Source organism: Lepidochelys kempii, chromosome 1 (genome assembly GCF_965140285.1).
Source record: "Lepidochelys kempii isolate rLepKem1 chromosome 1, rLepKem1.hap1, whole genome shotgun sequence".
Taxonomy (NCBI): domain Eukaryota; kingdom Metazoa; phylum Chordata; order Testudines; family Cheloniidae; genus Lepidochelys; species Lepidochelys kempii.
The window spans coordinates 211,613,394-211,635,082 of NC_136380.1; the positions used below are offsets into that span (position 1 = coordinate 211,613,394).

The 21,689-nt window shown below is 46.4% G+C and overlaps 2 protein-coding genes across 9 annotated transcripts in view; one reads left to right on the top strand and one right to left on the bottom strand.

The window, feature by feature from the left end:
• On the bottom strand, window positions 1-14,386 carry CDCA3 (cell division cycle associated 3). 3 transcript variants are annotated; one of them, XM_073311731.2, is made up of 6 exons: window positions 13,294-14,386; window positions 12,560-12,739; window positions 12,130-12,265; window positions 11,345-11,629; window positions 1,125-1,246; window positions 1-460 (listed from the first exon to the last, which is right to left on the bottom strand). In XM_073311731.2, the coding sequence occupies exons 2-6, from the start codon at window positions 12,677-12,679 to the stop codon at window positions 317-319; spliced, it is 807 nt and encodes a 268-aa protein (XP_073167832.1). In that variant the 5' UTR covers window positions 12,680-12,739; window positions 13,294-14,386; the 3' UTR covers window positions 1-316. The 3 variants fall into 3 exon arrangements, with proteins under 3 accessions (XP_073167832.1, XP_073167842.1, XP_073167823.1); XM_073311741.2 differs by lacking the exon at window positions 13,294-14,386 and adding an exon at window positions 13,048-13,120; XM_073311722.1 differs by lacking the exon at window positions 13,294-14,386 and having other exon boundaries at window positions 12,560-13,033.
• USP5 (ubiquitin specific peptidase 5) overlaps window positions 13,664-21,689 on the top strand; it is a 22,393-nt gene continuing 14,367 nt past the window's right edge. For 2 of the 6 annotated variants that reach the window (XM_073311603.2, XM_073311607.2), the window contains exons 1-3: window positions 13,665-13,833; window positions 16,120-16,245; window positions 16,816-16,882. In XM_073311603.2, the coding sequence (XP_073167704.1) occupies window positions 13,726-13,833; window positions 16,120-16,245; window positions 16,816-16,882 (301 nt within the window). In that variant the 5' untranslated portion in view covers window positions 13,665-13,725. Of the gene's footprint in view, window positions 13,834-14,199; window positions 14,480-16,101; window positions 16,246-16,815; window positions 16,883-21,689 lie in introns of those variants that run through there. The other 4 variants (XM_073311615.1, XM_073311640.1, XM_073311625.1 and 1 more) reach the window with 3 other exon arrangements.

Here is a 21,689-nt window from a genome sequence, read left to right on the forward strand (position 1 = left end):
GTCTTTAAAATGTGTTTATTTACCACATGCATGGGCTTATACATTGAGGCAGTGCAAGTGAGGTTTCAGAGACCAACAGCCACATAGCACAGAAACCTGTACATGAAAAGAGAGATGCATAAAATTAGGGGAGAGAAAAGGAACTACTGTTCATCCTCTCCCCCTGTAAAGGTTGGGTGAGAAGAAACTACAGGCCCAGGGTGTCCCTACCCAAAAGGGCAGGATCCTTTGTCCTTAGAAGGCTCCATTCCAGAAGCATAGATAGAAGAAAGGGTTATTGTCAGGAGTCCAAGGGAAAGCTGACCCCCCAAACCCTTTAATTCTCCACCAAGTGACAATGTTGATTCTCTTTGTTCAAGTTATTCCAGGCTCGGCCCCCTGATTTGAGGCTGCACCCTGGATCTGCTGCCACCTCCTTCCACTCCCTCGGGTTCTCTGACAGCGATGGGTGCCTCTTACCCTGGAGAGGAGAGAATATTACCAAGTGCAAAGGCAAGTTAGTCTGAAGTGTTCCTCTCTGGGGCTCTGGTGAGACCCTACATGGGATACTGCACCCAGCTCTAGGCCCCTCAGTCCTTTCAAGGTAGGCAGAGGTCAGAAATATGCAGGGGCCATGAGGTGAACAAACATTTTAAAATCCCTCTGGCTACATCTATGCCTTGATACATCCCACAGGGGCTAGTAAACACCTCCTTGCCAGGGTCTGGGAAGATTTTCAAAGAGGAAGGCATACCCAGCATAGCAAAGCCATGATATGGTGAGAGGTGTGAGGACCATCTGCAAGTGTCTGAGGAGGCTCAAACCTGGTGTGGGGGGAGAGTGGAGGCACAGCAGGTTATTTAGTGGGAGTTTAAGAGGATAAGACCAAAAAGGGAAAAGGAACTTAGAAACCAACTCTCAGCACTGAGGGGTCTGTGAGCCCGAGTCATCTCTCCAAAGAGACTGGAGCCCCATCGTTTGGGAAATTAGCATCCAGGAGTTCTGGGGAATGGGCCAGGCCTGGGGTGAAACAATTCTGAACTGAGCTCATGGGGTGTTTAGAACCTGAAGGAGCTCCATCCTCACTCTGCCCCTAATGGGGTCCTAATGCCTCATCCCACAAGACTCCCACTAAGACTCCTCACCTGGCGAGGAGTGAGAGTACTTGGGGAATTGTCGTCCTGTAGGATGCTGAGGGGAGAGCGCCCGGTACCACCAGAGGCTGCCAAGACTTTGTTGCTGGCCTTGCGTCTTGTGGGTTTGCCCCCTGGAGAGAAAGAAAGTCGCAATCAATAGCAGCTGCGCTTCAGTTAGAGGTTCAGCAATTTTATAGTCCCTTCTGTCCTTTATGATAATCTAGTCTGACCTCCTGCATAGCACAGGCCAGAGAATTTCAGCTAGTGACTTCTGCACCACCCAATGCCTTGTGAGTAAACTAAAGCATCTTATTTAAAAAGAGCTCAATCCTGTTTTAAAGGCTCAAATCCACCCCACACAGAGGTAAACTGGTCCAATGGCTCCCTAATCTCACTGTCATCTCCCACATCCTTTGTTACTCTCCCCACCTGAGGGCTATGGGGTCCCTCTGCCCTGTCACTGCCACCTGCTAGAGTTTCTCCCCCTGCTCATAAGCAAGGACACAGGTCCTGCCTCACATAGAGGAAACTCCTCTCCAAACTGCGCTCCCATATTACAGCCCCTTCACCTCTCACCCGTAGACATTCTCTTGAGCAAACTGCCATCTCTGGCTGAGGCACACCACAAACTGTGCCCCTCAACCCAGTAGCAGTTGGTTAACCTTACCAGTTAAATGCACTTCACTTAAAACTAGCAATGCTTTTTATCATGCATCTTTCTCCTTCTCTCCTATATCAGAACAGCCATACTGGGTCAGACCAAAGGCCCATCTAGCCCAATATTCTATCTTCCAACAGTGGCCAATGCCAGATGCCCCAGAGGAACTGAACATAACAGGCAGTCACTGAATGATCCATCCTCTGTCGCCCATTCCCAGCTTCTGGCAAACAGAGGCTAGGGACGCCATCCTTGTCCATCCTCACTAGTAGGCATTGATGGACAAGGGAACTTATCTAGTTCTGTTTTTAGAACCTCCAGGAACTTATCTAGTTCTGGTTTTAGCCCTGTTATAGTCTTGGCCTTCACAACATCCTCTGGCTAAGAGTTCCACAGGTTAACTGTGTGTTGTGTGAAAAAAATATTTCCTTTTGTTTTAAACCTGCTGCCTATTAATTTCATTTGGTGACCCCTAGTTCTTGTGTTATGAGTAAATAACACTTCCTTATTTACTTTCTCCACATCAGTCACGATCTTATAGACCTCTATTATATCCTCCTTTAGTCTCTTTTCCAAGAGGAAAAGTCCCAGTCTTATTAATCCCTCCTCATATGGCAGCCGTTCCATACCCCTAATCATTTTTGTTGCCCTTTTTTGAACCTTTTCCAATTCCAATCTCTCTTTTTTGAGATGGGGCAACCACATCTGCACAAAGTATTTGAGATGTGGGCGTACCATGGATTTATATAGAAGCAATATGATATTTTCTGTCTTATCTATCCATGTTTCCCAACATTCTGTTAGCCTTTTTGACTGCCGCTGCACATTGAGTGGATATTTTCAGAGAACTATCCACAATGACTAAGATTTCTTTCTTGATTGGTAATAGCTAATTTAGACCCTATCATTTTATATGTATAGTTGGGATTATGTTTTCCAATGTGCATTATTTTGCATTTATCAATATTAAATTTCATCTGCCATTTTGTTGCCCAGTCACACAGTTTTGTGAATTCCCTTTGTAGCACTTCGCAGTCTGCTTTGGACTGAAGTCTAGTATCTTGATTAGTTCTGCAAATTTTGCCACCTCACTGTTTACCACCTTTTCCAGATCATTTATGAATATATTGAATAGGACTAGGTCCAGTACAGACTCTTGGGGGACACCACTATTTACCTCTCTCCATTTTGAAAACTGACCATTTATTTCTACCCTTTGTTTCCTATCTTTTAACCAGTTACTAATCCATGAGACTACCTTCCCTCTTATTCCATGACATCTTACTTTGTTTAAGAGCCTTTAGTGAGGGACCTTGTCAAAGGTTTTCTGAAAATTTAAGTACATTATATCCACTAGATCCCCTCGTCCACATGTTTGTTGACCCCCTCAAAGAATTCTAGTAGATTAGTAAAGGGAAATCATGCCTCACAAAAACCATGTTGACTCATCCCCAACAAATTATGTTCATCTAGGTGTCTGACAATTTTGTTCTTTACTGTCCAGTAACTCCTCACTTAATGTTGTAGTTATGTTTCTGAAAAATGCGATGTTAAGTGAAACGATGTTAAGCAAATCCAGTTTCCCCATAAGAATTAATGTAAATGGGGGGGGGGGGGAAGGGTTAGGTTCCAGGGAATTTTTTTTTCCCCACCAGATAAAAGACTATTTTATATATATATATATATATATATATATATATATATACATACATACATACACACACATACACACACTATAAGTTTTAAAGAAACAATTTAATACTATACACAGCAATGATGATTATGAAGCATGGTTGAGGTGGTGGAGCCAGAGGGTGAAATATTTCCCAGGGAATGCCTTACTGCTAAATGATGAACTAGCACTCGACTGAGCCCTGAGTGGTTAACACATTGTTGTTAATGTAGCCTCACACTCTACAAGGCAGCACAAATGGAGGGAGGGGAGACAGCGTGGCAAACAGAGTCAGACACACACCCTATGAGAGGCTCATAGATTCATAAACTTTAAGGTCAGAAGGGACTATTATGATAGTCTAGTCTGACCTCCTACACACCGCAGGCCACAGAATCTCACCCACCGACCCCTGTAACAAACCTCTGAACTATGTCTGAGCTACTGAAGTCCTCAACTCGTAATTTAACGACTTCAAGGTACAGAGAATCCTCCAACAAGTGACCCATGCCCCACGCTGCAGAGGAAGGCGAAAACCCCCCAGGGCCTCTGCCAATCTGCCCTGGAGGAAAATTCCTTCCCAGCTGCAAATATGGCGATCAGCTAAACCCTGAGCATGTGGGCAAGACTCACCAGCCAGACACCAGCCAGGAAAGAATTCTCTGTAGTAACTCAGATCCCACCTATCTAGTGTCCCATCACAGGCAATTGGGCATATTTACCACTAATAGTCAAAGATTGCCAAAATTAGGCTATTAGTTTATCCCATCACACCATCCCCTCCATAAACTTATCAAGCTTAGTCTTGAAGCCAGATAAGTCTTTTGCCTCCTTTGCTCCCCTTGGAAGGCTGTTCTAGAACTTCACTCCTCTGATGGTTAGAAACCTTCATCTAATTTCAAGTCTAAACTTCCTGATGGCCAGTTTATATCCATTTGTTCTTGTGTCCACGTTGGTACTGAGCTTAAATAATTCCTCCCCCTCCCTGGTATTTATCCCTTTGGTATATTTATATAGAGCAATCATATCTCCCCTCAGCCTTCTTTTGGTTAGGCTAAACAAGCCAAGCTCTTTGAGTCTCCTTCCATAGGACAGGTTTCAGAGTAGCAGCCATGTTAGTCTGTATCCGCAAAAAGAACAGGAGTACTTGTGGCACTTTAGAGACTGACAAATTATTTGAGCATAAGCTTTCATGGGCTACAGCCCACTTCATCGGATACATAGAATGGAACGTATAGTAAGAAGATATATACATACAGAGAACATGAAAAGGTGGAAGTAACTGTAAGAGGCTAATTAATTAAAGATGAGCTATTATCAGCAGGAGAAAAAAAATCTTTAGTGATAATCAAGATGGCCCATTTAGACAGTTGACAAGAAGGTGTGAGGATACTTAACATGGGGAAATAGATTTAATATGTGTAATGACCCAGCCACTCCCAGTCTCTATTCAAACCCAAGTTAATGGTATCTAGTTCGCATATTAATTCAAGCTCAGCAGTTTCTCGTTGGAGTCTGTTTTTGAAGCTTTTCTGTTGCAAAATTGCCACCTTTAAGTTTGTTACTGAGTGACCAGAGAGGTTGAAGTGTTCTCCTACCGGTTTTTGAATATTATGATTCCTGAGGTCAGATTTGCGTCCATTTATTCTTTTGAGTAGAGACTGTCCGGTTTGGTCAATGTATATGGCAGAGGGTCATTACTGGCACATGATGGCATATATCACATTGGTAGATGTGCAGGTACATGAGCCCCTGATGCATGGCTAATGTGATTAGGTCCTATGATGTCACTTGAATAAATATGTGGACAGAGTTGGCATCAGGCTTTGTTGCAAGGATAGGTTCCTGGGTTAGTTGTTTTTGTTGTGTGGTTGCTGGAGAGTATTTGCTTCAGGTTGCATGGGCTGTCTGTAAGCGAGGACTGGTCTGTCTCCCAAGATCTGTGAGAGTGAAGGATCATTTTTCAGGATAGGTTGTAGATCTTTGATGATGCACTGGAAAGGTTTTAGTTGGGGGCTGAAGGTGACAGCTAGTGGCGTTCTATTATTTTCTTTGTTGGGCCTGTCCTGTAGTAGGTGACTTCTGGGTACTCTTCTGGCTCTGTCAATCTGTTTCCTCACTTCAGCAGGTGGGTACTGTAGTTTTAAGAATGCTTGATAGGGATCTTGTAGGTGTTTGTCTCTGTCTGAGGGGTTGGAGCAAATGCGGTTGTATCTTAGAGCTTGACTGTAGACAATGGATTGTGTGGTGTGTCCTGGATGGAAGCTGGAGGCATGGAGGCAAGTATAGCGGTCAGTAGGTTTCCAGTATAGGGTGGTGTTTATGTGACCATCGCTTATTAGCACAGTAGCATCAAGGAAAAGGACAGTTTGTGTGGATTGGTCTAGGCTGAGGTTGATGGTGGGATGGAAATTGTTGAAATCATGGTGGAATTCCTCAAGGGCTTCTTTTTCATAAGACAGCTATTCCATTCCTCAGATCATCCTAGTAGCCCTTCTCTGTACCTGTTCCAGTTTGAATTCATCCTTCTTAAACATGGGACCAGAACTGCACACAATATTCCAGATGAGGTCTCATCAGTGCCTTGTATAACAGTACTAACACCTCCTTATCTCTACTGGAAATACCTCGCCTGATGTATCCAAAGACCGCATTAGCTTTTTTCACAGCCATATCACATTGGCAGCTCATAGTCATCCTGTGATCAACCAATACTCCAAGGTCCTTCTCCTCCTCTGTTACTTCCAAGTGATGCGTCCCCAGTTTATAACAAAAATTCTTGTTATTAATCCCTAAATGCATGACCTTTCACTTTTCACTATTAAATTTCATCCTATTACTATTACTCCAGTTTACAAGGTCATCCAGATCTTCTTGTAGGATATTCCGGTGCCTCTCTGTATTGGCAATACCTCCCAGCTTCGTGTCATCTGCAAACTTTATTAGCACATTCCCACTTTTTGTGCCAAGGTCAGTAATAAAAAGATTAAATAAGATTGGTCCCAAAACCAATCCGAGGAACTCTGCTAGTAACCTCCTTCCAGCCTGGCAGTTCACCTTTCAGTATGACCCGTTGTAGTCTCCCCTTTAACCAGTTCCTTATCCACCTTTCAATTTTCATATTGATCCCCATCTCTTCCAATTTAGCTAATAATTCCCCCTGTGGAACTGTATCAAATGCCTTACTGAAATTGAAGTAAATCCACTGCGTTTCCTTTGTCAAAAAAAATCTGTTACCTTCTCAAAGGAGGAGATCAGGTCGGTTTGGCATGATCTACCTTTTGTAAAACCATGTTGTATTTTGTTCCAATTACCATTGATCTCAATGTCCTTAGCTTCTTTCTCCTTCAAGAATTTTTCCAAGACCTTGCATACTACAGATGTCAAACTAATAGACCTGTAGTTATCCGGATCATTTTTTTCCCTTTCTTAAAAATAGGAATGATGTTAACAATTCTCCAGTCATACGTTACAACCCCTAAGTTTACAGATTCATGACAAATTCTTGCTAATGGGCTTGCAATTTCATGTGCCAGTTCCTTTAATATTCTTGGATGAATATTATCTGGGCCCCCTGATTTAGTCCCATTAAGCTGTTAGAGTTTGGCTTCTACCTCGGATGTGGTAATATCTACCTCCATATCTCATTCCCATTTGTCAGCCTACCATTATCCCTAAGCTCCTCATTAAAGACTGAGGCAAAGTATTTGTTTAGATATTGGGCCATGCCTAAATTATCATTAACCTCCACTCCATCCTCAGTGTTTAGCGGTCCCACTTCTTCTTTCTTTGTTTTCTTCTTATTTATATGGCTATGGAACCTTTTACTATTGGTTTTAATTCCCTTTGCAAGGTCCAACTCTACATGGCTTTTGGGCCTCTCTCACTTTATACCTACATGTTCTGACCTCAATAAGGTAGCTTTCCTTGCTGATCCCTCCCATCTTCCACTCCTTGTAGGCTTTCTGCTTTTTCTTAAATCACCTCTCCAAGATGCTTGCTCATCCAGCTTGGTCTACAACTCCTGCCTATAAGTTTTTTCCCTTTTCTTGGGATGCAGGCTTTGGATAGTTTCTGCAACCTTGACTTGAAGTAATTCCAGGCCTCCTCCGCCTTTAGATCCACAAATTCTTCAGTCCAATCCACTTCCCTAACTAGTTTCCTTAATTTTTTAACATTAGCCCTTTTGAAATCAAAAACCCTAATCAGATTTATTTTTGTTTATCCTTCCATTTAGTTTGAACTGAATTAGCTCATGATCACTCGAACCAAGGTTGTCCCCTACAACCATTTCTTCTATGAGGTCCTCACTACTCACCAAAATCAAATCTAAAATGGCATCCCCTCTTGTTTGTTCAGCAACAACTTGGTGAAGGAGTCCATCAGCTATCGCATCCAGGAAAATCTGAGCCCTATTATGGTTACTAGCACTTGTCCTCCAGTCTGTATCTGGGAAGTTAAAATCTACCATGATCACACAATTCCCATTAGTATTTACTTAATTAAAAACATTAAAGGGGTCTCTATCCATATCCAAATTGGATATCGGCGGTCTATAGCACACCCCAAGCACTATCCCAGGGGAGGCTCTAGTAGCTTTCTTCTCCATTGTGATTTTTGCCCAGACAGACACTGTCTTATCCATTCCATCACTTATTTCTTTGCAGTCTACCTCATCATTGATATACAATGCTACTCCACCACCTTTGCCTTTATTTCTGTCTTCCCTAAATAGCACATACCCTTCAATACCCGTATTCCAGTCATGGCTACTATTCCACCGTGTTTCTGTTTACCCCTATATCTGGTTTCACTTCCTGCACCAGTAGTCTAGTTCCTCCATTTTGTTACCTAGGCTCCTCGCATTGGTGTACAAACATCTTAATTTTTGCTGTTTGTCTTCTCTCACATTCTTTACCCTATTAGGCACAGACAGACATTCTACTGCCAATATCACCTATTAGACTGGTACCTACACTACCCTTCCTCCTTATGTCCATTCTCCTATCCATGGCTGTTTCCTTTATTTCATTTTCTTCCCTCTCAATGTTAAAATCCGGTGTGGAGATTACCTGGACCTCTCCCAACCATCTCCCCCAGATTCCTAGTTTAAAGTTCTCTTAATCAGTTGTGCCAGACTCCAGCCATAAGTCCATTTCCCTCCCTACTCAGGTGAAGTCCATCCCGAGAGAACAGTCCTCTGTCCAGGAATGCTTCCCAGTGGCCAAACATCCCAAACCCCTCCTTATAGCACCACTGCCTGAGCCATCTGTTGATCATCATAATCTTGTCACACCTTTGTTGCCCTTCTCTAGGAACAGGCAGAATCCCACTGAAGATCACCTGAGCCTCGATTTCCTTAAGTGTCTTCCCCAGTCTGGCATAGTATCCCTTGATACGTTTCAGTGAGAATCTAGTAGTATCATTTGTTCCCACATGAAGGACAATCAGTGGATTCTTTCCCGTTAGGATCCTCTTCAGCCTCAGGTCCACATCCCGTATCTTAGCACCTGGCAGACAGCACACCCTTCTGTTCTTTGGATCAGCTCTGGTTACAGGCCTGTCTATTTCTTCTCAGTAAGGAGTCCCCAATCACGTAGTCCTGCCTTTTCCTGGTGATGGTGCGATTCTGCGGTCTATCCCTTGTTCCCTCTGGCTGCCAGTCCTCTTGATTCCTATTGTCCCTTGCAATTCTCTGCAATCCATCCTGTATCCTCCTGGGGCTCATTTTTGGTGTTGTTATCTCTATTGACTCTTCCCCTCTTCCTATAGGACTAGCTGCTCTTTTCTTCCTTGCCCTCTCACCTTCAGTGACCACCTGCTGTGCCCCTTCTTAGTTTTCCAACTCCGCAAACCTGTTCCTGAGTTCTATTTCTCCTTCACTAGCCCGTCTTTTCCTCTGCCTGGTTCTCTTAGTCACATGTTTCCACTGTCCACTCTCCTCACCCAGCAGTCTCCCCTCAGAGTTCTTTGGTCCTGCTTCCATCTGCAAGTCTGAGCTTTTCCCTTCAGCCTCTCATGTCTTTGCTCCATCATCCGCTCGAACCCCCTTCTAAACTCGACCAGAGTTTCTACCTGCATCTCCAATCCTCAGATCTTTTCTTCCATCAGCTCTATCAGGTGGCACTTCATGCAGATGAAACTCTTTTCAGGTACCCCCTCCAGGATCATGTACATGCCACAGCTTCCACATCCAGTCATCCTCATTGTGTCTTCCACTACTTGGGTCACTACCACTGCTGCCTCTGTATCTGTCATAGCCTTCTCACTTAAGTCCTGTTAGACTGGGAAACACAAACCAAACCACCACCACCCAAGCAAAATAAACCCCCAACGAGCACCAAAACACTGCCAGACCACCACACACTCCCTTCACTAGCCTGTCTGTTCCTCTGTCTGGCTCTCTTAGTCTTCCCCACAAACTCCCCTTGCAAACTCTCACTCAAACTCCCCTGTTTACAGCTCTGTTTGCTGGCTCCTGTGCGAGAGAGAGAGAGATGCGCATTGCCCCTTTAAGTGCGCTGACCCCACTCTAAGTACATTACCTTTTTAAGTAGATCAGCAAGTTGAGACAGCAGCTGCTGCCAGCAAGCTTCCTCCGTCCTGAGCCCTGTGCATAAGCATGCGGGGGCAGGAGGGAGGGGGACACACTGATCTTAGCCCCCCTTTCCCCAACACAGCAACCAGGAGAAGCTCCAAGGCAGAAGTCAGGAGCAGCACATGGCAGTAGTGGGAGGGACAGCTGAACTGCCGGTAATGGATAGCCTGCTGGGCGGCTGCCGCATAGGGAACTTGGGGGAGCTGATGGGGGCTGCTGGTCCACCCTGGTTTCAAGCCCCCACCAGCTAGCTCCAACAGGCTGCTTTTTCTGCAAGCAGTGAACAAAGCAGGCGGCTGTCAAACAACGTTATAAGGGAGCATTTTGCAACTTTAAATGAGCATGTTCTCTAATTGATCAACAACGTTAACTGGGACAACGTTAAGTGAGGAGTTACTGTAGTTTCAACCAGTTTACCCAGCACTGAAGCCAGGCTTACTCCCATGTAATTACCAGGATCACCTCTGGAGCCCTTTTAAAAAATTGGCGTTACATCAGCTATCCTCAAGTCATTTGGAACAAAAGCTGATTTAAATGATAGGTTACAAGCCACAGTTAGTAGTTCTGCAATTTCACATTTAAGTTCCCTAAGAACTCTTGGATGAATACAATCTGGTCCTGATGACTTAACAGCCAATTAAAACATAACAGAGAGGGGCAGGCAGGGAATTAACAGCATGGGGCTGGTGGTGGGGAAAGGAGACAGTGGATGTGCTTCATCTGGAATATAAAGGGGTGGAAGGAAGCAGAGGTAGGGTGATGAAGACAGCAACCGGTGTCTGTAGGGCAGGGTGAGATGCACAAAAAACTGTTATGGAGAAGCAAACCAGAATGGCTCTGGGGATATGGCTGGTGTGGGTGGGGGAGTTGGGTCCTGAACCCATCTGTCTGTCCACATTTTCTCCCCTTTCAGAACTAGACTAAGACCCTGGGGTTTTCCACTCTTACACCTCTGCAAGACTGCACAATTCCAGCTGAACCTTAAACTCATTTCCTTGCCCACATGCAGGCTGTGAGGGGCACAGGGAGTAAGAGGGGGCCAATGCTGCTGCTTTCTAGGATTAACTCACTTTTCCTGAGGACACATGCAAACACACTACTCCCCATTATGACCTTTGAGGGAGATCCCTCTCACTTGTTCTAGACCCCCCTCTCACCCCACACTGACACCCTCTCCACATCCTGGCCCCTCTCACCTCCTTAATCATATCCTCCATTGGGTGACCACAACAGAGACCCCTGTCAGTTCTCCAGAACGTCCAATCCCCACACCAGGGGAGGCCCCAAACCCATACACTTACCTGAGGTGCGGGGTGGGTCAGTGAAGTGAGCTGGTCTCATTACAGGCTGAGTACAAGTGTTGGAAGGTGGCTGTTTCTCCTCACCCCACATGGGGATCTTTTCCTGAGACGCATCCCTGGCAGAGCCTTCCCCCCGAAGGTTCTTTCCATTTGTCTCCTCCTCTGGAGCACAGGCAGCTCCAAGATTTGGTCCCTGGTCTAATGGCTCCTCCAGCAGTGACTCCTGCTCCATGGTCTCTGCCCCAAAGGCCTCACTGAGCTGCTTCACCAAACAATTTATGGTGTCTGGGGAGAAGGTGAGGATAAGACACCTTATCAGACCCAGGGGAGGGGGCAAGACCACACTTGAGTTAGTGTACTCAGCTCTGGACCCTTCAATCTCAGAAAGGTAGTGACAAACTGAAGTGTGCTCAGAGAAGAATTAAGAAATGCTCAGGGAGCCAGAGTGGTGAAATTCTGGTGGGAGACTTCAATAGCTAAGTTCACCCAGCTCAACAGAGCCAAGAATAAAGAAGATAAAACAAGAATCACCTGTAAATATCTAGAGGGCACAAAACCTGAGGGAATTGTGGTGGTTAGGAGGCAGTGTGTGAACAGGGTACACTGAACCAGGGAAAGGAGCTCAGGAACCATCCCCAGTCCTGAAGGATCTGGGAGTCTGGGGAGCAGTCTCCATAAGGGAAAGGCCCAGAGCCCCCAAGAAATGGAATGAAGACAATGATTCTGCCCGAAACCCTGATCTGCCCATACGACAAGCCACATTCCAAAAGAAAACATATACTTACCAGCCATCACAGCCTTCATAGGGGTGCGTGAGATACCGAGGGTTGGCGATCGAGGGTCCCAACTCTGGCTCTGTTCAGCTGCCGTCACCACTTCCTGGGGCTCAGCCAAGGGGCTTCTCTGAGGGGAGCTCTCCACCTGAAAAAGAGATGGAGTCGGGCACAAATGGACATAGCTCAGGCACTGTGACCAGAGCAGGGAGACAGATGCATAGTGGGCAAAGACAAAGCAGAACTGATGTTCAGATCCTTCTCAGATGAGCAGCAGAGGACTAGACAGGCCCACTGGTCTGGGTGAGACATACTGAGTGAGAGGGTCTGATTTGCAGGGGTAGGGAGCGGAAGGACTGGGTAAGGACACCAGACTGGACAGTCCTGTTTTTAGTCTGACTGGGGCTGGCACAGGCAGGATGAACCTGTGATCGCCTCTTACCTCAATGGGGGTCCTCAGGATCCCAGGTGTGGGGGACCGGGGGTCGCTGACGTGTGCCAGGTGCTTGTTGAGGAAGGGTTTCGAAGTGGGCGTAGCTGGGAAGCTCTCAGCAGCCCCCATGGCTGCCGGCAGCAGGAGCGGCGAGTCCTCCACGCCAGAGTCCGCCTTCAGCTGGGAGCCCTGAGGAAAATGGAAATACTGCGGAGTTAACCGCAGGCACCGCCCGCGGCAGCGACCCACCGACCCCTCCGCTGCTAAGCAGGGGAGCTGGAGGCGGCCCTCCGCCTGCTCAGGTGCTGGGCAGGGCTGGCTTCGCGCATCTCCCTTCACCACCCTGCGGCAGGGACGCCGGGCAGCAGCGCCCGGGCCTGACTCCGTCAGCCTCCCACCCCGCTAGCGCACACAGCCCGGGAACGGCTGACACTCCGCCGGCAGCTCCCCCGCGGGTCTCCAGCCCCAGCGCGCGGGAAGCGCCCGCCTAGCCTCACCTCGGGCCCAACCTCCGCCGCGATTCAAATCTCCCGCCCTCGCCGCGCCCCCATTGGCCCAGCCATCTGTCTGCCGCTCCCTCCCTGGCGAAGGTGGAGGGCTCCCGCCCCCAATATACACCAGGCTTCCTAAGACGTGCGCTCATTAGCCAATCTCCGTGCCAATCACTCCGTAATCCCACCTCTTAACCTCCCATTAGGGGGACAGCCAAACCCTTAGCGCAACATCATTCATAAAGACCGTACCTCCTCCCTCTCTGTTGCCTAGGCGCTGGAATTTAATTTTTTCCCCAATCTGATTGGCTATTTCCAGGCCTAGCCTTAATCATCTTCTATTGGCGGGGTCGTCAGGCTTCCGTGACTCATTGGCTTTCCCTCATTCGACAGGTATGGCTGTCCAACTCCCAGCGACTCCGCCCCAAGGGACTCTTGCGCTTGCATTGGCTGGAGGTTTAGACGTCTCTACCAGATTGGCCTAGGAGCCTGTCCGTATACAAAGGGCAATTTTGATAGGGCGAGCAGGGCAGGCCTCGGAGCCAAGGGGCGGAGCGTTAACGGTAGCTCCACCTCTCTGCTTGTGCGCCTGCGTGGAGCGGGATTGGCTAGCGCGTTTCTGACAACGAAGGTCTGTGATTGGTCAGGGTGGGGCTGTGGGCGGTGCTGCAGGGAGCCGCTGTCATGGCGGAGCTGAGTGAGGCGTTGCTGTCGGTGCTGCCGGTCATCCGCGTGCCCAAGGCTGGGGACCGGGTCCATAAGGAGGAATGCGCCTTTTCCTTCGATACACCGGTAAGCTGTCCCCCCCTTCACCGTAAGTCCGCCTGCTCGCCGGCCTGATCCTCAGCGCGCCTGGGCCCTGGGGACTGGCCCGCATGGGGCATGCTGGGACATGAAGTCTTCCGTGGGTGTGGGCTCTGTTCGGCTCAGTTGAGTGTGCGGCTGTGAGGACTACAGCTCCCGGCAAGCCTTGAGTCCCAGCCCCATGCCTGGGCGAGCTGTGCTGGGGGGTGTAGTTCTCTCCGCCCCAGTGCTGCCCGCGGGGTCCGGCCTTTTCGCCGCCCTGACAGCGTCTCCGCGCGCTTGTCTCGCTGACTCACTGCAGGGCGGCCCGGCTCCTTCGGCGCCCGCTGGGATGGGGAGCGCAGACCCGAGACGGCTCTGCTGTGCGAAGCATGCTGGGAGCTGTAGTCTGCTGACCCCCTTCCCCAGAGCGAGTCCGAGGGCCCTGACCGGCCGCGCTGCAGCCCCCGAGACTAGAGTCGCTCCATGGGCGGCACGGAGAGCTCCTCGCCCCGCTGCCCTGTTGGCATCTCTGGCGGGCTGGGCTGCTCGCGGTGCACGCTGGTGGGCGTAGCCCTGCTAGTCTGGCAGCACCCGGAAACATCCACAGGGAGTGACCTCGTTCTTGATCCCTTGCCCACCCTCTGGAGTCTGGGTTTGTAGGCGCACGCTCTCCCTCGTGGGAGTTGGTCGCGGGGGGAGTTATTGCTGTTTCATACACCCACACCTTCGAACCCAGTTTGCGGGGGAGGTCTGCATCACCTCCTGGGGGCACAGCCAGGCCCTTTCCTGGGGTGTGGACAATACATTCTGTTTCTTCTAAACATCCAGGCAACTGAAGGGGTTGAACCACCCCATAGCTCCTAAATTAAAGTCCCTCAGAACCTCCCTGGGCTCACCTTGTCTTAGGGACCCTATGTCCTCGTAGGTTGGAACACAGAGTTCTCCCTGGCCCCAAAAGCTGGGGGTACCCCAGTGCTGTGTCATTAAAAGAGCGGTGTCCCTTCTCCCTCTCTTCCCCCTTCCCTCCAGGCACGTTCACCCAATGGAGTTACGGACTCAGGCATTTCTAAAATGGTTCAATTTTTTCATTGGGAAGTTAGTGTTGGTTATAGTGCTTAATTGGCAGCCCATGGGAATTGGAGGCCTCTATCCTCTGACTGGGGTCAGGCCGAGTAGCAGTAGAACAAGTTTTTCTCCCTGTACATTGCAACTGCCATTGCAGTTTGTATGGATGAGTACAGATGTGTGATGTGTTTTCTTGTATCAAATTGTAACATTGTCAACCAAATTTCTAACATGCTAAACATGTAACTTACAGCCAGTCTCTCACTTTGTTTTTACCTGTTTTCTCTCTCTTCCTGGCTTTATTCCACTTTCTTTTTTTCCCCACATAATTAGATCTTTTTATGTTGTCTCCAGTGTCTGTTTTTCCCTTCACCTCACTACAAGAATTAAACCTACTAATGAAAAGACATGAAAAGATTTTGGGTCCCACTATCCAAAGCAATAGGAAATGAAAGACTCTTTCCCTCTTCTTTTCCTCCACAAGCCCTGCATTTGAATTCTGAACCCCATTTTTTGTTTCTATCTCCATTTCAGCTTTCTGATTGCTGAGACACAGATTGGGTATTCTCTGCTATTCTGTCTCTTTCCTGGTCTCCACGTTTAGGTGTGTCTCATGTCCTCCCCCACCACTTCTAAATAGCATCAGTGCTGTAGGTGCTGGGAGGTTGCCAACTTGTGAGACTGACCTGATTCTTGTCCTGGTCTGTTTCACAGCTGCCCACAACGTTCCAAAACAATAGTAAAACCTAAAACAAGATTCTAGTTAACTTTCACTCTGCAACAATTTGACAAAGCTCGAGGCAGCACCAGTAGCACTAGATCCATCAATCTGCAGAGACAGATTGATGTAGCTGCATCAGTTTTGCCTGGGTCATACTTTGCAACTGTAAGTTCTAAAGGCTTCTTTAAATGAGGCTACATCTCCTCAGAAGTTTATGGGTCTGGCCCGATTCAGCTTCCTATCCACTATGGATAAACGGGCAAGTGGATTTTCAAATCATTCGTCGTGGTGGGAGATGCGTATCTTGTTTGCAACTAGAGTGAGACTTGACAACTCCTTTCAGACCAGCCACTGAACATCTGACACATGGGCATAATTTGCAGTCATTGAATGGAGCTGGATTAGAACCAGTATACTAAAAGTAAAAAGTCTATTTTGTTCTGTTGAATATCTTCCTTTGGCCCCTCTGAGACATGTCTCCCTCTCAGTCTGTCTTTCTCCCCTAGGAGTCAGATGGGGGGCTGTATATTTGTATGAACACGTTCCTGGGCTTTGGGAAGCAATATGTAGAGAAGTACTATGGGAAAACAGGCCATCGGGTCTATCTGCACCTCAGGAGAACACGCAAGCTGGTAAGAATGGGGTGCTTGGAGCTGGGGGACACACTGCACTGCCAAATGTGCTCTGAGTCTGAGAAGAGGGATCCAGCTCCATGTTCACTCAGACCTGAGGTTTTCCCTCATCTGAAACACAACCTTGTGTTTCTCCCCCGACCCCCGGATGGGACCCCAACTCTGGAGCTCTGACTCAATTAATGACAGGTTTCAGAGTAGCAGCCATGTTAGTCTGTATTCACAAAAAGAAAAGGAGTACTTGTGGCACCTTAGAGACTAACAAATTTGTTTGAGCATAAGCTTTTGTGAGCTATAGCTCACTTCATCAGATGCATTCAGTATTTTCCACTGAATGCATCCGGTGAAGTGAGCTGTAGCTCACAAAAGCTTATGCTCAGATAAATTTGTTAGTCTCTAAGATGCCACAAGTACTCCTTTTCTTTTTGACTCAGTTAGTTATTGTACTGGCTGCCTGCCCCATCTCTCTCTACCTGCAGTATCTGCCTCAGTTCCACAGGCTTTGGGCTACTCTCTGACTGTTTGGCCTACTTATTGACTGTCTCCTCTCTCTCCTTGCCTCTAAAACAGAAGGAGGAAGACAGTAGCTCCAGTGCTGGAGATCCCCCCAGGAAGAAACCCACCCGCTTAGCTATTGGTAAGAAAACAACTCCAGCTAGCCCAGTTTCCCTTCTGTGTCAGATCAGACCTCTACAGCTGTGTGGCCCAGTGGCCATTCACTCTTGCCTTTCATGCCACTGTGCTGGATTAGACCTGGTAGTCCCATCTAGTCCAATGTTCACATATTTGGGAACGGCCAAGAAGGATAGCTGTTTAATAACCTTCTGCAGTAATGAGAGTTGCTTTATGTTCAAGTCTGTAATAATGGGGTTCTGTTAACAGATGGAATTTGCATCTTCTCTAAAATCTGCATACATAGATCAGCTTGAACACTGCTATGCAAGGATAGGGGCTGGGATAGAGTTTGGGGAAACTTTGACATTGCTTGATCGAAAGGTTTCTGAGAGTCCCCCATAATGTTTTACATAGTTGAAAAACCTAACCCTTTTTAGTGAAGATAGGGGAAAAATTATGGGCAGGCTCCTCATTAAACTTTTCTGTCTAGAACAGTGGTTCTCAACCAGGGGTACGGGGCCTCTTTGGGAGCCATGAGCAGGTGTAAGGGGGGCTATCAAGCAAGGCCAGTGTTATACTTGCTGGGGCCAGGGCAGAAAGCCAAACCCCCACCGTGTGGGGCTGAAGCCCGGGATCCTGAGTCCTACCACCCAGGGCTGAAGTCGAAACGTGAGCTATGTAGCTTCACAGGGGCCCCTGTGACATGGGACCCCAAGCAATTGCAATGCTTGCTACCCCCTAATGCCGGACCTGGCTTTTATATGCAAAAAAACAGTTATTGTGCTGCAGGTGGGCTGTGGAGTTTTTGTAGCATGTTGGGGGGGGAGTCCTCAGAAAATAAAAGATGGAGAACCTCTGGTCTAGAATGTTCTTTGAGATCTAGGGCATGGTACTGAAAAAAGCCTAAACACTGAAATATACAAATGATCCTTTTTGGAATGATAGAGTGGAATGCTGCAGTGCTGGTGCTCCGTGTGCACAACCTAGAAAGAGTTTTGGTCAGGAATTCAGGCCAGGACACTCAAAATGCTTCTTGCTCATTTAGATCAGTTTTGAACCCAGAACCTCCTGCATTACAGCACAGACCTCCAACACTGCAGCTAAAAGTAGTAAGTTATTGCCTCTTATGTAGACCAGCCACTAGAGGGAAACATATAACACATATTTCAGAGTGGTAGCTGTGTTAGTCTGTATCAGCAAAAACAACGAGGAGTCCTTGTGGCACCTTAGACTAACAAATTTATTTGGGCATAAGCTTTCGTGGTCTAGAATCCACTTCATCAGATGCATGGAGTGGAAAATACAGGAGCAGGTATAAATACATGAAAGGATGGGGGTTGCCTTACCAAGTGTAAGGTCAGTCTAACGAGATAAATCAATTAACAGCAGGATACCAAGGGAGGAAAAATAACTTTTGAAGTGGTAATGAGAGTGGCCCATTACAGACAGTTGACAAGAAGGTATGAGTTACTCACCCACTTTACTCACACCTTCTTGTCAACTTGTCAACTGCCTCTCGGAAAGATTAGGCCAAATCCATGTGCTTTGTACAATTGGGTTATTCCTGTGTACCCAATCTACAAAGCTCTGTGAGACATGCATCTCTATTGGCCCAGCAAATAGCTGCACTTGATGACACTTCAGTGTAATGAATGAGGCAGGGGACTGTAAGAAGGAAACGACTGGTCTTTTGGTTAAGGCAGTGGTTCTCGCCTTCTTTCTGCTGCAGGCTTCCTGTGTGATGTTGAATTAATTACTTTGGGGAAGATTTTCAAAACTGCCGAAAGGAATTTAAGAGCAAAGCCCCATTGATTTCTGGTCTTAAATCCCTTCAAAATCTCCACCTTAGGGCTTGTCTACACTTACTAGGGGATCGACACGTAGCGATTGATGCATCAGCGGTCAATTTAGCAAGTCTGGACCTTGTAAATCGACCACAGATCGCTCTCCTGTCGACTTCTGTACTCCACCTGAGCGAGAAATGCAAGGGGAGTCGACAGGTGAGCCGTCTCCCATCAACATGGTTTAGTATGGACCCTGCAGTGAGCAGATCTAAGTACGTGGACTTCAGCTACATTATTCATGTAGCTGAAGTTGCGTAACTTGGATTGATCTCCCCCCATAGTGTAAACAAGACCTTAGTCTCTGTGCCTCTTTCCCCATCTGTAACAGGGGGACAACAAAACTTCTCTACCTCACAGAGTGGGGGTAGGATAATTCCATCAGTGTTTATGAGGTGTTCAGTATTGAAGTGGGGGGCTTATAAGCACCTCAATAGATCACTGGGATCCCTGTGATAAGCTGTTGGAGGGCCTCTCCCACCTGTCGATCCTGAGGCTCACAGAGGGTCCACCACCCCATCAGAGCTTCAGGAAGCTCTGAAGGGCCATCCTGAAACCCTAATAGCCTATTTTGTTTTAGGGTTCAGGAACCTTTTAATGCTCTTGGGATTCCCTATTCTCAGTCACTCCTTGTTGTTTGGGAAAGCATGGCGCTCTCTGTAGAGACTGGGAGCCCTGAGGATACATCAGGAGAGGCATTTTTATGTATGTGGAGAGTCTGGGGATAGTGTGCTGACTTGTGTTTTTCAGTTCACTATGTTCCTGGTATTTCTGAACCCACCAAAGTTTGTAGCTCTCTGTCACTGTGCTGGTGTAACAGCATCACAATATCATTGCACTCAAGGGGTATTTGGAGGAGGTGGAGGGTGAGAAAGCGTTGTGCTTGGTGAAATGTATATTTTTGATTGTCAGTAGCGATTAGGCTCTTCCATTTGATCAGGTGGTGGTGGCTCTTGGAAGCGCTGTGGAGTGGAGGCTCTTTTAGATAGTGATTGTTTCTAGAACACTGGGTAAAAGGGCCTGCCCCACAGGGTGGGTAAAAATGGATGATTTAAATAAAACAAACAAAATCAGATTTTTATTTAAATATTTTATTTTTAAAAATATGCCTATTACAAATTAAATTTGAAATTGGCAACCTATGCTAAGACTTAAACGTACTATAATCTTTTAAATTAATTCAAATTACAACAATATTCAAGCACTATATATTTGCTGCCGAAGTTTTAAAGAAAGTCGTACCACTGAACTGGAGAAAGTCACTGGCTAAGCACCTAGACCAGAGTTTGCTGAAGTGCTAAACCAGCTTTTGACACAGTAGCCTCTTTTGCAGGTGCAGAGAGAATTTTTTCTTTTTCAATTCAACTAGTCCAGTTCAATAACTAGTTCATTTAAAGTTTAAAAACTGATTGTGAGTTGAAAAAGCAAGAAAATTTTTTTCTCTCTTCCAATCTATGAATAAAAATGTGGTGTGAGAGGACATTTGGGGCTGGGAAGGAATTTTTCCCCAGGTCTGATTGGCAGATGTCCTGGGGATTTTTCACCTACATCTGCAGCATGGGGCACAGTGGGTCACTTGCTGGTTTGAACTAGAGCAAATGGTGGATTCTCTGTAACTTGAAGTCTTTAAATCAAGATTTGAGGACTTCAGTATCTCTGCCGGAAGTTATGGGCCTATTGCAGGAGTGGATGGGTGAGGTTCTCTGGCCTGTGATGTGCAGGAGGTTCGACTAGATGATCATGATGGTCCCTTCTGGCCTTAAAGTCTATGAGAACTATTAGTTTTAAAATCTTGACCAGAAACAGTCCATTCAATTAATTTACTTCCTTTCTTTAATAAATCAGTTTTAAAGGCAAACCGTGTTGTGATAAACTTCCTATTTTTTCTTATATCTATTTAAGGTGATTGTATTTAACTAGCACAAAATAGTTTTAAAATGCTGGTTTTGTACTCGCTAAATTGAATTCCATCTTCCATCCAAATGCAGCTTGACAGAAATCACAAGCAAAAAAGGCTAAAAATGGTGAATAGTGCATAATGTAAAAATTAAGACGCTGAATAATTGTTAAGGTATATAACTGCTTAAATAAACATGTATAGATATAGTGTATTTTTCTGGTTAGCCCAAAAGTATTAAATTTTAGTGTAAAGGTTATATTTAGTTACAAATGAACATATTTTTAATGGTTACGAATCAATGAGAATCAATCTTTCTTTAGTAAATTAACTAAAAAGTACAAATGTAAAAACAAGATTAAAATGGATGATTTTCAACCAAGGTTTCCTGCTTGCTGATTTAAATCACTTTGATTTTTTTTGTATCAATCTGTCCTGTTCAAGGATGACGCTAAGTTGAACCTGCTGGCAAGCAAAGTAACAACTGGTATTGACTACAAAGACTAGACGCCCCTGCCACAATAGAGTGAACCATTGTGTTGAGACAGAGAGAGACATCGGAACCCAAACCAATCTAGCTCATTTGCCTTTTAAAAAAAACACAGGAAATTCACTTACAAAAAATGTCAGGTTAAGGTTGTTCCTAAACCAAGTGCTGTCTGCTCCCTGTACCCTTCAGAAATGTAGGATTTTAGATCCCCAAACTCCAATGTTAGAAAACCAGGAAATGCTCAGAAAGTCAGAAATGGTTACAAGAGACATAGATAAAACACTTCCTAGCTAAAACTTAACAAGCTAGACTTCGTTCAAGGTAAAATCTGTACCACAGGTTCCCAGCAACACAGCTAACCAAATCCTCAAGTCAGGCTCTCCGTCAAAGTCAAAGGGCTGGTTCCTTTGTCATCTTGGGGTGGGGGTGGAGAGAGAGAGAGAATGTGCACGCACACACGGTGTGTGTTTGCCCCTCACTTTTATAGTCCAGTCATCCTTTGAAAAATATTTTTCTGCAGTTACTCTTAGATGAAGTTCATTCCAGCTGTATGGACAGAGACATGGAGTCTCGTGGTGTAAGAGGTTCCATGTTGTTTGCT

Bases quoted from the DNA above. Each gene is read 5' to 3' on its own strand.
- CDCA3 (XM_073311731.2), bottom strand. From the start codon at position 12,679: ATGGGGGCTGCTGAGAGCTTCCCAGCTACGCCCACTTCGAAACCCTTC. The intron at 12,266-12,559 runs GTAAGAGGCGAT...TCTCTTTTTCAG, and splicing joins TCCTGAGGACCCCCATTGAG to GTGGAGAGCTCCCCTCAGAG. The intron at 1,247-11,344 runs GTAAGTGTATGG...CTTTCTCTCCAG, and splicing joins TGACCCACCCCGCACCTCAG to GGGGCAAACCCACAAGACGC.